A 16,450-nucleotide genomic window follows, 5' to 3' on the forward strand; every position below is an offset into this window, starting at 1 on the left:
AGTGCGGACGTCCGCTTCATATCCTTCCTGTATATATATATATATATCCTCTCTCTCTTTTCAATTGAAAAGAAAAGAACACTTCCTGAGTTTTAGTATATTTTTAAATAATTGTGTGGTATATTTTAAAATGTGAAATAGTCCTCTGCCCTCTTACAATAAGACATTTGTAGTTGATATATCAAATTACTCAGTGTATGTCTGAATCTTCCCCATGTAGCTGGCTGGTTCAGTGACTGCAGTGTTTAACTGTCAAGGTCCTTTGGATGCTCCTATATTTGTGGGAAGTGGAATGGTATCTAGAAGGATGTCCCAATCAGTTTCTGACTTTCCTGCATCTGCCGCATCAGAAGCAGTTTTGAAAAGTAAGGAAGCTGGTGCTGTGGCAGCATTTGATCGTGTACCATTTTCATGCGTATCAGCCAATTTCACTTTTAACACGGATAGTTGTGTAAGTTTATGAGGAGCTACTTAAATGATACTGAAATTGAAATTGATTTTCCTCATGCAAGTGTACCTCTATTCTTGTACGCTTATCCTGTATTTTTGCATAGGTTGCTGACTTGTATGGAATTAGAGCTAGTCTTGTTGATGGTGGTGAAATTCGTGGGGCTGGGAATGCTTGGATTTGCCCAGAGGTATATACTTGCTGATGAGATCACCTTTTCAAATTGTCCAAAAATTTAGCCAAGCTTTGTAGATATATCTCAGTGAGTCATTCTCTTGGTTGAGAAGTGTGTATACTGACACAAAAACATTAAGTTTATCTGGGTTGTCAACATCTTGCATGGGTGAAAAACTGTCAAGTTTTCGTTTCAGTTTCCCTTTGAGGCTTTTAAATAATATTCCTGTTGAGTTTTAAATCTTTGTGATGATGTGTAGCACAGTTGATCAACTTTAATTTTTTAAAATCTAACCGTATGATGCCTCTACACAGGGTGAGGTCGATGATACATCAATGGATGTGAATTTCTCTGGAAGTATGTGCTTTGATAAAATTCTGCATCGATATATTCCAGGGTATCTTCAACTGATGCCACTGAAATTAGGGGATTTAAATGGAGAAACAAAACTTTCTGGATCATTACTGAGACCGTAAGACTCCTGGGTCTGCCTCGTATCTGTTGCTTAAGAATTATTCATGTTGTTGCCTTTATGCTTCTACTGGATTTTTATGGTTTTTCATCATTTAATAATACATCTGATGATGATGAGAGTCTGCATTTGATGTTAGAACTTCAACTTTGTGTCATTTTTCTAATGCAGGAGGTTTGACATTAAATGGACTGCTCCAAAAGCTGAAGGGTCCTTCAGTGATGCTCGAGGAGATATCATAATAGCGCATGATTCCATTACTGTTAGTTCCTCATCTACTGCCTTTGACTTGTCCTCAAAAGTTCAAACATCTTACAACGATAAAGATCGGAACAAAAGAGATGCTGAGACAAAGAGTGACATGCCATTTGTTGTTGAGGGAATCGACTTGGATTTACGTATGCGTGGTTTTGAGTTTTTCAGCTTGGTATCTTCTTATCCTTTTGATTCCCAAAAACCCATGCATTTGAAAGCAACAGGGAAGATCAAGTTTCAGGGAAAAGTATTAAAGCCTTTTAGTATTTCTACTGGAGAAGAATTTGATTCCGAGAGAAATAAACAACAGATGAATATGACTGATGAAGGAAAGACAGATAGTCTTGTAGGAGAGGTTTCAATTTCGGGTCTCAAATTGAACCAGTTGATGCTGGCCCCTCAGTTGGCTGGATCATTGAGCATTTCACGTGAGTGTATCAAGGTAGTGCAAAGAATGTTTACATGTTTCACCTCTTATTTTCCTTGGAACTCAGCTTGTATATATAAGATATATATAAATATACATATATATACGAAAACGATAGAAAGCGCACGTGCGCACAGTCCTTAAAGTGCGCACGGAGCGGACGTGCGCTCAACATCCGGCCTGATATATGTGTGTGTGTGTGTGTGGTTATAGTAAGCATTATAGTCATGGTCTATCGTATCACGGAAGCTCTTTGTAACTTTCAGTGTGCCAATGCTACTTTTATATAAGTAACTTCTTTTTCAAAGAAGCATGTTAAAGATTTAGCGAGTGGGTTTCCACTTTTTGAAATTGATATGTTGCCTTGGAATGCTCATGCCTGAGTACTTAAAAAAATATATTTCATAACTATGGCGTCATAATCAGATTCTGTTGTACATTATACATGTTACCACTAGGAATCAAAATGCCATTGATTCCACTAAGAACATCGTGTGGTGTGGTTAGTGTAACATTCGTTTTGATGTGATGAGATATGGTCTGATAATAAAGGAAGAGTTAGTGTTGACCAACTATATTTATGACTTATTGTTGCTTATTCTATGCTTCTGACAGTTCCTTCTAACATATGAGGTCTTTCTATTTGTGCAGTTAGATGCCACAGGCAGGCCAGATGAAAGTCTTGTGGTGGAGTTTGTTGGGCCACTGAAACCTAACAGTGAAACTCACACGCAAAGTGGACAACTGCTATCTTTCTTCCTTCAAAAGGGCCAGCTAAAAGCGAACATTTGCTTCCAACCATTTCATTCTGCTAGCTTGGAGGTACCTATATTTGAGCAAAGTTATTATCTTCCTATTTCACCCCTCTCTCGTGGTGACTTTTAGTGATAGCAAATCAAGTACATAACTCTATTGTTGGTCTTTGTGTTTGTTAACAGATACGTCAGTTACCACTTGATGAGTTGGAATTAGCTTCACTCCGTGGAACAATACAAAAGGTTAGCCAGCAGCCTCCTGTGTTTATTATTTTCTGTCTCCCCTCTCTCCCCCTAGCCTTCCGATTCCCTCTCTGGTACTCATTTGGTTACGATGTCAAGAGTGGCAAAGATGCACTGGAACTTAGATTACTTTGATGTTCATTCTAACTAAGCTTCAAGGACCTTACTTGCATGGCTAATTTAACCATCATTTTTATAACATTGTCTTTGACCATCACTTCATGGTACTTCTCAGAGGTAGAGTAGAAAAAAATGTATTGAAAAAATCTGAGTTCGTCATAGGATGTCTTTCCACAGGAATTCTGGAAATACTTTTAATGGTTGCTCACTGTTGCTTTTATGCATTATATCATTAGTGAAATTTAATTTTGACTCCCTTGAGTCATAATCTAGTTGAGTATATAAAAGAAGGTTGATCTGTTGGTTGTTTCTAATTTCTACTCAGATGCTTTATCATATTGAATGGTTAAAGCTGGTTCTTTGCTTTCAGGCAGAAATTGAGCTTAATCTTCAGAAAAGAAGAGGTCATGGGCTGCTATCTGTACTTCGGCCAAAGTTTAGTGGTGTACTAGGTGAAGCCCTTGATGTTGCTGCTAGATGGAGTGGGGATGTTGTAAGTACCTTACCAAAGGGTGTTTGTACTTTTCTTGTCCTCATGGATGACTGGATATATTGTTTTGGGACTTCATTGAAAAGATTGTTCTGTTCATATCTTTTATATTGCAAATTTGAATGTTGATAATTAAGGAAGGTTCCCAGATGTCCATGCTTGTGAAATTGAATTTAGAAAACTCAAAAAGTGAAAATTGCATTTTGAAGGAAAGTGATGTTTTGTTTGAGTTCTCTTTTGCTTGTTTATCTCTGCCTAAGGCCTCTATGTCTTCTTTCTGTACCATATGTTGATTTGAATTTCATACTTTTTTTTTTTTTTTTTTTAATTAATGTAATTGATATCTCTGATTTCGGTAAATATACAGAATCCAGAAATTGACCAAATTTCATTCAAGTAAATATTTCAAGATATTAGATATTTTTACACTGACCATTGCCAGGAGTATTCCCCATATTTGGAAAGTAAATTAGGTTTTGGTTGATACTCTAATTTCTTCAATTATTAACTTCAAGCTTTGTTTTAAAAGTTGTTCTTAAGATGACATCAGGGGGAGTGGGTATATCTGAAGCTTAATGAGATGCACTACTTTCTATGGCTATGTCAAACTCTTTTGGAATGAATTGATAGCAATACCTTGAAAAAACAACAATTTGTCTTCACTGTTTTGGGGTTTTCTGCTGTGCTACTACAAATCTTCTGTATAATAAATATGTCTGATATTGGTACTTGTTGATGACCATTATTTAGATCACTGTCGAGAAAACTGTCTTGGAGCAAAGCAATAGTCGTTATGAGCTTCAGGGTGAATACGTATTACCTGGCAGTCGAGATCGCAACCCTTCTGGGAAGGAAAGTGGAGGTCTATTGAAAAGAGCGATGGCTGGGAATCTGGGTAGTGTAATATCTTCTATGGGAAGGTGGAGAATGAGACTGGAGGTTCCTAGAGCTGAAGTTGCTGAGATGCTTCCCCTTGCCAGACTTGTTTCTCGAAGTACAGATCCTGCTGTTCACTCGAGATCAAAGGTTATATCTTGCTCAATTTAATCTTAGCCAAACAATAATTTTGTCAAAAATAGTACCCAAGTGTAATAGACTTGCAGTGGTTATGAAACGACTGAATCTACTACATATCACATCCTCGTCAACCTATTCTGCCTATACATTTATTTATCTGTCTTTCTCTCTTATCTGCTAAGACTTGGTAAACCTTTTCTTTTTGTAAATAAGATTGTATGATTTCACTGGCAATCTTTTTCTCTTTTCCTAATCAAAGAATTGTATCTGCTTTCATGAGTTCTAATTTGGATTGTATGATTTTACAAAGGAAACAACGAGAAAACACACTGATTGTACATGTTTCTGTGGCCCTTGCATGCAGGACTTCTTTGTTCAAAGCTTGCAGTCAGTTGGTTTATATACAGAAAGTCTCCAAGAACTGCTTGAGGTACTTTTCAGAGGAATCACCATATGTGCATTCTTATTAATGTGTAGCTCTTGAATGCCCATCACTTGGTGGAAATAAAATTTGAATATGAGGCCTGCAAACATACCTAATGAAATAGCAATAATGACCCTAGAAGTATTAAGTAAGCTGCATATCTCAAAGTCAGGCCTTTTATAAAGCAATGCCAATTTTAAAACTCATCATTTATCATCGCTGTGTAACATTGACCCTAGAAGTATTAATTAAGCTGCATATTCAATGGAAACTTTGCACCATCCTATTTACTTGTAACATCTGACTTTGCTGAAGTCATTTGTGAGGGCACCTTTTGTTTTGTGTCAATTTTATATATCATGGTGTTGCATGTCCAGAGTTTGTTTGTACCTTTTAAACATTACAGATGCTGTGATTCCAGGACCAGAATTATATGTATTCTTGTATTCTATTTCAGGTCATACGGGGACATTACACCCCATTAAGTGAAGTTATTCTGGAAGATGATCTCCCAGGTTTAACCGAGCTCAGAGGTAGCTGGCATGGCTCTCTTGATGCAAGCGGAGGTGGCAATGGGGACACAATGGTATGCATAGTTCAATTCTGTAACAGTGCCAAGTTTAAATACTGATCACTTCTGTCTATAAAATGCAAGAATAAATTTCAAAATTGCAAAGATATATAGTTGTGGACAATTGCTTGTTGGGACAGAAATAATAGTAAATGCTGAGTAGGGGATTCATACTACAAAGTGATGATCACTTTCATTTTGAGATTTGCTCCTTGATACTTTTAATTCTATTTAATCTCAGTTTAAGGGGAAAACCAACTTCATCTAAGGTAATAGGATCACTCTATCTTGTCCACTTAGGGATTCCAGGTTTATAACCTGGAAAACATAGCCACCATGGTTACTTGGTTCTGGCTTATAAGCTTTGTCCTCTAACAGTTGGTATTATCAATATTCCTTTTTTGTCAGGCAGAATTTGATTTTCATGGGGAAGACTGGGAGTGGGGAACCTACAAAACTCAGCGTGTTCTGGCAGTAGGTGCATACAGCAATGATGATGGTTTGCGCCTAGAAAAGATCTTTATTCAGAAAGACAATGCCACAGTCCATGCAGATGGGACTTTGTTAGGGCCGAAAACAAATCTACACTTTGCTGTTTTGAACTTTCCTGTCAGTCTGGTTCCCACTGTGATTCAGGTCATTGAATCTTCTGCTACCGATGCTGTTCAATCTCTACGACAATTTTTAGCACCAATTAGAGGCATATTGCACATGGAAGGTGATCTTAGAGGGAGTCTGGCAAAACCGGAATGTGATGTGCAAGTAAGGCTCCTGGATGGTGCTGTTGGGGGGATTGATCTTGGACGAGCTGAAATTGTTGCTTCGCTCACCTCAACCAGTCGTTTTCTGTTCAATGCAAAATTTGAACCAATCATCCAAACTGGGCATGTACACATTCAGGGAAGTGTGCCTGTTTCTTTTGTTCAGAATAACTTGTTAGAGGAAGAAGATTCAGATAAGGATAAAAGCCGAGCTACTCCCTGGGACCATGGTTGGGTGAAGGAAAGAGGCAGAGTGTCTAGCGATGATGCCAGTGAAAAGAAACTTCCAAGAGAGAGAAATGAAGAAGGCTGGGATACAGGATTAGCTGAAAGCCTTAAAGGTTTAAACTGGAACATATTAGATGTAGGGGAAGTCAGAGTAGATGCTGATATAAAAGATGGGGGCATGATGATGCTGACTGCATTATCTCCTTATGCTAAATGGCTTCAGGGTAATGCTGACATCATGCTTCAGGTAAATATTTTGATGTTCTATAATTTCTTAAACTGGTTGGCCCACCACTCCCCTGCCCTCATAATGTTATGTTTAAGTTCAGTACATATCAATTTCTGAAGTTTCATGTCAAATAAACAGGTCAGAGGCACAGTTGAACAACCGGTGCTGGATGGATATGCATCCTTCCACAGGGCATCTATCTCATCCCCAGTTCTCTGGAAACCACTCACAAACTTCGGTGGCACAGTTCATGTAAAATCAAATAGGTTATGCATCACTTCATTGGAGAGTAGAGTAAGTAGAAGGGGTAAGCTGTTTGTCAAGGGAAACCTCCCCCTTAGAACAAGTGAAGCATCCCTTGGAGATAAAATTGAATTGAAATGTGAAGTTCTGGAAGTGCGGGCGAAAAATATTTTAAGGTGCTGTTCTGAATTTTGTTTAAATGTATCTTTTGAGTTGAAGTTCATTCACATCATACATTAGGTTTGTTTTTGGGTTCATATGCTGATTAAAATTTTCAACTTTTTCCAATGAGGATGTTGGTCTTGAATTTTGTAATGGGTATTGTGTTGTGATCACGTATTTGGTAAAAAAGAAGGGTAAAAAAGCAAACAACGAAAGGAAGAAAGAAGGGATGGTATATCCTTATTCTGGGGGTCATATCTTTTTATTTGTCATCAAAGTTGATCCATGTTTATTTGCCGTCTTAGTTGCATGTTTCTTTTTGTGCTGCCCGAAGAAAACTGATGTGTTGCCTAATTTCAGTGCCCAGGTTGACACACAGATGCAGATAACTGGTTCCATATTGCAACCAAACATATCTGGAAATATTAAATTGAGCCATGGTGAAGCATATTTGCCACACGATAAAGGTAGTGGGGCTGCCCCCAATAGATTGGCAACAAGTGAGCCGAAGCTTCCTAGTATAGGTGTTGATCGAGCAGTTGCCTCAAGATATGTTTCACGGTTTTTCAGTTCACAGCCTGCTACTTCAAGGACAACATTCCCTCAACCTTCAGGTAAGGCATTAGTTTGACAGTTCCTCATTAGTTTGATGAGCTGTTTCTGATATTTTAATATGAGATGGAATGTTTTTTGGTTTATACAATTAGTACATTTTTCGATGACTGCAAACTCTGCTTAACCTTCTGCTTTCTGGACAGTAGCGGTTAAGCAAGCTGAACAGGGGATAGAGCAAGTGAGCATCAAACCGAATGTAGATATTCAACTCAGTGATTTGAAGCTTGTTCTAGGACCAGAGCTGAGGATTGTTTATCCTTTAATTCTAAACTTTGCTGTTAGTGGAGAGCTAGAGTTAAATGGTCCAGCTCATCCCAAATCGATACAACCTAGAGGCATCTTAACTTTTGAAAATGGTGATGTCAATCTTGTCGCTACTCAGGTTAGTGACACACACATATATATTCTTGTAGATGACTGTACCTTTTCTTCTGGTTGGAGTTCAAGCTTATCCTTCTACTGCTTCTTTTCTTTGTCTCTCTACTTCTGCCTTGTTTTTCTGTAACAGACCAACCTTTCCAATTTCAGGTGAGGCTCAGGCAAGAGCATCTGAATATTGCAAAGTTTGAGCCTGAACATGGATTAGATCCAATGCTAGATCTAGTTTTAGTGGGGTCTGAGTGGCAATTCAGGATTCAAAGCCGAGCCAGCAACTGGCAGGAAAAACTGGTTGTGACCTCCACCCGTTCTGTGGAACAAGATGCCCTCTCACCTACTGAGGTAATATCTTTTCAAGTTGGCAATTTCCTTCTGTAATGCATGAAATGATAAGTCCAATATTTGATTAGTATGTACTTGGATATAACTATAATAGACAGACATAGAAAGCTGCATGTAAACTATGTTGCTGGAATCATTTGTTAAAACACAAGCCCAGTTTTTTTCATTCCTTTCTATCAGTCTCAGGACCTTTTGTTTCTCCTGAAGTTCTGCTTTAGTTAGTGTGTCGGATTGCAGAAGTTGGTTGAATTTTTCATTACCTGGAATTATAGGCAATTTAATCTGATCATTTGTTCATTATACATAGGCTGCTAGAGTCTTTGAAAGTCAATTGGCCGAGTCCATCTTGGAAGGGGATGGGCAACTTGCATTCCAAAAGCTTGCAACTACAACACTAGAAAAACTAATGCCGAGGATAGAAGGGAAGGGAGAGTTTGGTCAGGCAAGGTGGAGGCTTGTGTATGCACCGCAGATCCCTAGCTTGCTTTCTGTTGATCCTACTGTGGATCCTCTCAAATCCCTGGCCAGTAATATTTCATTTGGTACGGAAGTTGAAGTCCAACTCGGGAAACGTCTTCAGGTATTTTCAAGCAAACTCCTTAATCCACTTTCGATATTGTTGCAACTCATATTTGATTCAACTTGGTAGATATACTTTTTACCTTTGAATTTTGTTATGATAACACGAGATTATTGTCTCCTCTAGGCCTCAATTGTTCGACAAATGAAGGATTCAGTAATGGAAATGCAATGGACACTGATCTACCAGCTTTCCAGCCGCTTGCGTGTTCTCCTGCAGTCTGCTCCGTCAAAACGCCTCATTTTTGAATACTCTGCTACATCTCAGGATTAATCAGCTACCCACTATACTTTTAGCTGTGAACCAGATTGGAGTGTTCACTTGTAGCTTTTAAATTTTCCCTAGTGTCAGTTGTACATATCACACTATTTTTTGCTCAAAATTAAATGAGCCCCCGTTTGTAAGTTCGCCATGCTGACTTTGTACATAGTTCGATATATGATCAATGAAAGGAAGTTACCAGTTCCAAGTATCAATTGCATCCATGACTTCTACTACCTCAAGAACACTTGGGATTTTTTTTGCATTTCATAAGTGATAAGTCTATAATTATCTCCACTCTATTAACTAATTTAACTCGATGTGGAATTTCTCAGAAACTTTTTCAAACACAAAAGAACACAAGTAAAAGAATCAAGAGCCAAAATTTGAATGGTAGAATAAAGGCATACAAATTTCTCAAGTTTGCACTAGTGGGACAAGAAAATCTGAGTACGCAGTCACCAAAATCTCCATGGATCCTTGAATGGAGGAACATAGTTTTCTGTAGGAGGAAGGAGATGAAATGAATCTGCAGTTTTCTTCAAGATAGGTCCCAACTGCATCACAAAAATTTCATCGATCTTAGTCTGTAGGCAAAGAAGATGTATATAACAGTACAGATAGAGAGAGAGGGTTACAATGGTCCACTGCTTGTTGAGAGTTGAAGCGTTTATAGAGTACAGGTAGCCTGCAATTAATTTTCTGTAAGGTTTAGTAAGAGGTTTTAGGTTGCAATATCAACTCATGAATAAAAAACTGCAAACATTACCATCTCGTTCGGTTGTTGAAGCCACATAGTGGCGGTAACTGTTCGATTCTTGAGCCTGCACGAGTCATAACAGCTGTAAGAACCATGAACAAACCAGGAAGTTTGAAGATGTACTTGTACTAATAATGCTGCTAGAAAGAAGAATTACGGTTTTTGTGGGTGCTTTGCGGACAAGGTACTCAAAATTCCAGTATGGCTGACCATCAATCTGAGGAATAAACAATGGCTCACGCTTCATATATACCAAGTAGATTTTGCAATGATGATATCAGCTATGCAAACCATTGAAGGGGTTGGAAAACTTACTTCACTAGTATGTGCATCAAGAACTGAACTCTCAGCCATTCGCTGAGTTGAGGTAACGCGCTGCAAGAAAATATAACAGTACTGAAATCAGAACCTAGATTTTCCTAGAATCTCAGGTCATGTATGCTCTATAATGGCCAAGGCACCGATGATCACATTTGACATAGTTCTAGTCATGGTTAAATTTCAAAAGGAAAAGTCTCACAAGATGATGATCACTTTTGTTACTAATAGACTTTCATATGTTCATTTCTATTTATTCAACAAAAGATGTCAACTAATCACTAATCAGCCTTAAAACAGAATGCTATGAAAAAAGGAGCATAAGATGGAACAATACCAATGCAGACTTGTCAGCCAAAACAGAATCAGCAACCTCTTTTGCAGTCCATGTACTCTTGTCCGGTGATTTTATAATCTTCGAATTTGGAGGACCTATCTGAATCAAACAACACTAGATTACAACCCTTTAATAATAACCAAAGGGGATTGCACTAAACGAAAAGTGATTTGTCAGGAGTTACCGTAATGGAAATTATGAGATTATCGATAATGTCAACACGCTCAGAGACAATGCGCAGGCGTGCATCAGCTGTATAACATAGATAACAAAGTTCAGTAAGTATAAAGCATAGGATCAATGTTCAAAGACTACATCATTCAACTCGTAACGCTGACTTACGAGATAATGGTGCAGCCGATGAATATCGTTCTGGTTTTCTTGATTCCACCCTTAAATTAGATGAAAAGAGTCAGGTCCCTACACTATATGAGAGCAATAATGACAAAGAATTCAACTAGTTTGCTTCAGTGCTAACAAAGACAAAACAGAATCTAACTGCAAAAACTATTTATACTGGACTTTATTTTGAAGAACGGAATAAGTTAAAAACACATTCAAAATGTTCAGAGCACAAACTACAAATGAGCATCAAGCCCCGTTTATATTCATATTACTTCCAGCAGCCAACCATGCACACAGTTTATCGAATTAAAAGGAAAAAAAATTCTTACCATTTGAAGATGACCTTCTTAGATGGCAACTCCACTGGGTAGAGATAAGAATAACAATTTATTTCATCACTAAATGAAGCCATTTTCACATCTCCTTCTGCAAGGGACCCTGCAATGGCGGTTCACTTAACAATTGGTAACTGAAAACTGGAACCTTTAGCAAAATCTTCAAATGGTATCTTATAACTAACATGTATACTAATTGCATACAGTATATATACTTCCACAAACATTATAAAACCAAGAGATGAAGCTTTTGAATTTCCATCTTCTTTAAACCCCTCTAAAGCATGAACCAAACAAAACTTACCTGAAGATGGCAAAACTGTTAGTAGTGGAGAAGAAACTCCAAACAGCAATAACTCCCTTCTGCAAAACCCATTATGCAAATTGGGTTTTGAGCATGGTTCAAGTATCTGCTCTACTCTGCATTTGCTCTGCTGCACTAGAGTTCTGTTCTGCTCTCTAAGACACAATACCAACAATTTAGGAAGATAAAAGAAGAAAGAGAAAGAAAACCACATCCATATATGAAAAGATGAACTTCAAGTGCACAAGGAGAGATAGAGAGTACCTAAAGCAGAGGTTTGGAGGAACTAGAAAGTGATTGGATGTGAAGAGAGAAAGAGAGGGAGAGAGAATAACCATTATTGAGTGCTCCTCTCTTGTTTCTCTTTAGCTTTCCTCTTCCTTCCTTCCTTCCCTCTGTTAGCTCATCCACACAAATTGTCCCATTACCCAATAACTGTAAATAAAAAAAAAACAAAACAAAACAAAAAAAACAGTTATATTTCATTTGGTTGTTAAAAACAGTTTTGACAGTTGCATCATATAGAATTTCTATTTTGTTTCCCATTTTCTGAAAAACTTAAAAAAATTACACTTCTCTTTGTCTAGTGACTCTAGTCTTTTCGTTAATCTCTTCCGATACCAATCATATTACGACTTGTAAACATACCAATTTCGACTATGTTCTATATCAGGATATATAGAACAAACTTCGCAACAACAAAAAAATTAACGATTTTACCATGCCGGAAAATGAACTAGTATAACATTCAGGACTGTCTTGAATATGAAAATAGGGGTGTACAACTAAAAAACAGAAAATAATTTTACCAGTCCATTACTTTGTAACTACCACTAACACAGCGCCACGTAATTCCGTTACAGCATTTGACCTGATTTCCAAAGACAGTAAAACTGGCAGTAAAAACTCAAAAAAAAAAAAAAAAAACGTCCGCGTCATGAAGCAAAGTGGAAAAAGAAAACTTGTATAAATTGATTTCTCAATAAACATTATTGGCACTCCTCTCTCGCTTTTCTTCTTCTTCGCTCCCGTCATCACCGATCTCCAAATCCGCCCTCACTCTAGGGTTTCCCTCTTCTCCGTTCGCCTCTCTCGATCGTCTTTCGCGCCACGGTAAGCTTCCTCTGACCTCAACCTCGCTTCGTTTCGTTTAAGTCTTTTTTTTCTTTTCTTGATCGTGTTTTTGGCTTCGAAATTAAGATGATCCGTATGCGAGAAGCTTATGATTTGCAGTGAAATTCGAGTTTTTTGTTCGCGGTTTGAAATTTCTAGATGAATATGTGTGTCTGTGTAGCTCTTGGTTACTGTTTAGAGTGAATCTTGATCTGGATGTTATTTTGTTTATGTTTGAGATCCATTTCTCAAAGAAAATGGATTTGAATTTTGATAGTGATCTGGTGTCGTATGAAGCACGTTCTAGCTTTTAAATCTTTTGGAAATTAGAGGAGTTTATAATTTACTGACTTTAGTAGTTTTTAAAGGATTAGTAATTTTTAAGTATCGCTATTAATCAAGGTTTTGAGAGATCAAGGACATGTTATGGTCAGACCTGCACCATGTAGCTTACTCTTGGAGTAACTTCAAAGTGAAGTAAAAAGCAGTGAAGTTGGATTATCTCTTCTTAATATGTTGGATTCTGCGGGTTTTTTTTTTTTCTAAGTCTTTCGTGAATATTATTGAATGTTGTTTTCTGATAGCTGGTTTGCATTTTAATTCTTTTGGTGGCAGTTAAGTTTTATGAACTGAGGCCATGAAGCCAGGAGTGTCGTCTTTGAATCCATATGCAGCAGCATACATTCCCCTCTCCAAAAGGGAGGCAGATGATAGACCTTTTGCGACATCAAAAGAATCTAACTGCAACAACGATGCAGTCTGGTTTGGGGCCCCTCATAGTATGAACCAGAATCAAAACCATAGCAAAGCTTATCTTGGATCTGATTCCCCTGGTACTGCAGCACTTCTCAGTCCAAAGGCGTTTGCTCTAAACAACTACCCTCCCCATGGTTCGTATGGTTCATCGTCACAGAAAGTGAATGAAGTGACAGAAAATGAGGAATTTGATATGGATTTGGAGTATCTTCAGATGGCATTTCCTGGTATTTCTGATCAGTCTCTGGCTGATGTTTACTTGGCGAACAAGGGGGACCTGGAAGCAACCATTGACATGCTGAACCAACTTGAGGTATCTTTCATTTTTCATTGGGGAATAAATTCTTCATACATTATCCTCCACAATTGTCGATATGCTGCTGTTTTCTAATACTTAAGGGTGCTGCTTGCAATTTGGAAACAATGGAATCAGTTAGTTATCCCGGTTTATTTATAGCAATTCATGCTTTATTAATTATTATCATGGGATGTCCTATATAATAGGTCAAAACTGGAGTCTAGTTGAAGCATGAAATGTATAGGTGGTATGTGCTTTGAGCCACTTGTGTTGAATTTCCTAAGAAATCAAACCAGGCTTTCCTTTTCCTATGGCATTTTCCTCTTTGCAAGTTCATTTGAGTGCTTTTTTTTTGTGTGCGTATACAATTGGCTTATAGTAATAGTAATACTTTATGTCCATATACACCACATTTTTTTGATTCGATGGAAATTATATTTCCACTATAAGTGTTTGATTGCTTAAGATTTGCTTATTTAAGCAATTTTTCCACAGTAAAGTGATGGATCTTCTTGTTCGATTAATATGAAGGTATAGTGGAGAGTTAGGTAATCTGTGTGCCTTGAGCATGCACTATCTACAAGAGGGGGATGGTAATTGAATGGCTAGAATGCATCTTGCTTTGTTCTTATGGGTATTAACACAAGCTCAGCATATAGTCTTATCATTTCAATTGATGCCTGTTATTCACCTTCCATATGATTCTTCAAGAATACTTTCATACGTTCATTTGCCGGTAGTGATAACAATGACATTAACTCTTATTACAGTTCTACACAGTGGAGTCTTCTGAGAGTCTTCCAGACACTTTGGACATCGGAGATGTTTCTGAATCTGGGATGTCACCAAAATCTGCATGGAAACTGAAGACTGTAGCAGCAGGCGAAGCCAGTGGTTCACCCAAATCTTAGCTCCTATCCTGTCCTGTTTGTTTGACTTTGTGGAAACAAAAAAATGTCTGAAGTGATTTGCTTTGACATATGTTTGGTTATGGGTAAAAAGTATATAAAATAGAGGGATATATTCTCTTGGGGCAATCATGCACACATAGTATGACAATGGTTGTATAGCTCTAGATGTTTGTTCTCAAATCTTCTCATTTCATAGTGTTTCTATGGGCCAGAAGCTCGTTGTGCAGTTGTCCATGCAGCTTGCGGATTCTTCTTTTTTTTTTTCTTTTTTTTTTAAATGAAAGTGATATGTCAATCAACTATTCGTATCCTTTACGTACGCCCTAAATATATCCTTTTCTTCTTCCCTGGTTCTCGTTCATGCATGGTTCAAAGATATTTTGTTATAAATGGCAACCCTCTCCATGGTTCTTATATATGATCCATCGTCACTGAAATGGAGATGGAATGTCCTTAGATGGCATTTCCTGGTAATATCTGACCAGTCGTGGAAGAATAGATTTTAGACGAATATGAGACTAGACCTCATTTCGGGTCTCAGCTCCGAACTCAATTGTCTTCTTCGATATTGGACATGGATCTGATGGAATATGGTTAAACTACTGGATCATTTGAGAAACAAATAGTTGGTAATCAATGAAGAAATGTATCATTTCCCAATGACGGCCATGGTCGGCAAATGTCCATTCTTTTCTGTGTTGTTATTGTTGAATTCATCTCATGAGTTCCATTTTCGGATGTTAAATGATCCTGTTGAAGAAACCGAATTGGACGTCCATACCTAAGTACAAAAAAAATAGTTATAGTACGTATATAAATGTAAATGCCTCGTAAATACCGATTACAACCAAAATCACCATGTGACCCTTAACTATCCTAAAATTAAAACCGATGACACCTAAAAGAAGGTAGATATTCATCCCTTAAATACAATAAATACATATGATATGCAAATGGGAAGACACGACTGTGTCTCCCTAGGACCATTGCGTATGTAAGGGTCCATGTGCTTGTTAGCATTGAAGTCATCGCCAAGTATAACAGGCAAGTAATAGAATGGTGGGGTTTAGAGTAAGGGTTGTCGAACCCAAACGATTAAGACTTTGTAGTTTGAGGTTGTCTTTTCAATTCTTAGAGTAGTATTTGAATTAAGTTTTGAACTTTATTGGCTTGAGTGGTCTTAGGATCCCTCTTGCTTGACTGTTACAGTCGTATGATTTCGATCAATAGAAATATTTCATTTCCCCCACAAAAATCTTTATCTCTTCATCTAAATAAATTGTTGAGTATGTATTCTTCATCTTATTTATTATTTTCATGTTTAAGAATTTGAAGGGAACAATTAATTACTAAAAATTCTAAAAAATACATGGTTATACGAACATCTAATACGTCAATATAAACTACCCTACATATTAATCATGCTACATAGTAGAGTAGAGCCTTGTAGTCAAATAAAGAGTATTTCATGGTGTCCTAGATCAAGGGTATTTTAGGTAGGTTGTGTATTTAGTAAAATATTAGAAAAAGAAATTAATTTGGATGATGTATTGAGTAATAAGAGAAGTGTATTTAAAATCTATCTCTTACGAAACGTCCTTGTGCTATAACAAAAACATTACCCTATATCAAAATAACAAACATATTGATCAAAAGTAGGTGAAAAGTGTGTGTATGGGATTTTTGTTGTAATGTATCATTGTACGTGAAGTCCTTAACTCTCATCGGTTCAGCTTGAGCTTAAATTTAGATGTTGGACAGTTAAACATGTCCGTGA

General features: G+C 37.4%; 3 protein-coding genes across 3 annotated transcripts in view; 2 read left to right on the plus strand and 1 right to left on the minus strand.

Annotated features, from left to right (window-relative positions):
- LOC101298087 overlaps positions 1-9,409 on the plus strand; it is a 15,182-nt gene extending 5,773 nt beyond the window's left edge. Inside the window, exons 8-24 of the mRNA XM_004291366.1 lie at positions 221-451; positions 555-638; positions 938-1,095; positions 1,267-1,792; positions 2,429-2,599; positions 2,716-2,775; positions 3,266-3,424; positions 4,136-4,411; positions 4,767-4,832; positions 5,284-5,412; positions 5,806-6,633; positions 6,754-7,034; positions 7,381-7,645; positions 7,790-8,017; positions 8,164-8,355; positions 8,663-8,935; positions 9,062-9,409. Of these exons, the coding sequence (XP_004291414.1) occupies positions 221-451; positions 555-638; positions 938-1,095; positions 1,267-1,792; positions 2,429-2,599; positions 2,716-2,775; positions 3,266-3,424; positions 4,136-4,411; positions 4,767-4,832; positions 5,284-5,412; positions 5,806-6,633; positions 6,754-7,034; positions 7,381-7,645; positions 7,790-8,017; positions 8,164-8,355; positions 8,663-8,935; positions 9,062-9,208 (4,074 nt within the window). The 3' untranslated portion in view covers positions 9,209-9,409. The remainder of the gene's footprint in view (positions 1-220; positions 452-554; positions 639-937; positions 1,096-1,266; positions 1,793-2,428; positions 2,600-2,715; positions 2,776-3,265; positions 3,425-4,135; positions 4,412-4,766; positions 4,833-5,283; positions 5,413-5,805; positions 6,634-6,753; positions 7,035-7,380; positions 7,646-7,789; positions 8,018-8,163; positions 8,356-8,662; positions 8,936-9,061) is intronic.
- A 206-nt stretch (positions 9,410-9,615) lies between these two features.
- Positions 9,616-11,978, minus strand: LOC101298387 (psbP domain-containing protein 5, chloroplastic-like). Its single transcript, XM_004291367.1, has 11 exons — positions 11,860-11,978; positions 11,596-11,750; positions 11,286-11,394; positions 10,954-11,003; positions 10,796-10,863; positions 10,612-10,710; positions 10,272-10,331; positions 10,114-10,173; positions 9,966-10,020; positions 9,835-9,884; positions 9,616-9,753 (listed from the first exon to the last, which is right to left on the minus strand). Exons 1-11 carry the CDS (start codon positions 11,931-11,933, stop codon positions 9,655-9,657), a joined length of 879 nt encoding a protein of 292 aa, XP_004291415.1. The 5' UTR covers positions 11,934-11,978; the 3' UTR covers positions 9,616-9,654.
- A 611-nt stretch (positions 11,979-12,589) lies between these two features.
- Positions 12,590-14,892, plus strand: LOC101298675. Its single transcript, XM_004291368.1, has 3 exons — positions 12,590-12,708; positions 13,324-13,777; positions 14,533-14,892. The coding sequence occupies exons 2-3, from the start codon at positions 13,346-13,348 to the stop codon at positions 14,671-14,673; spliced, it is 573 nt and encodes a 190-aa protein (XP_004291416.1). The 5' UTR covers positions 12,590-12,708; positions 13,324-13,345; the 3' UTR covers positions 14,674-14,892.
- The last annotated feature ends 1,558 nt before the right edge of the window (positions 14,893-16,450 follow it).

This window comes from Fragaria vesca, linkage group LG2 (assembly GCF_000184155.1).
Source record: "Fragaria vesca subsp. vesca linkage group LG2, FraVesHawaii_1.0, whole genome shotgun sequence".
In the NCBI taxonomy this organism is placed as follows: domain Eukaryota; kingdom Viridiplantae; phylum Streptophyta; class Magnoliopsida; order Rosales; family Rosaceae; genus Fragaria; species Fragaria vesca.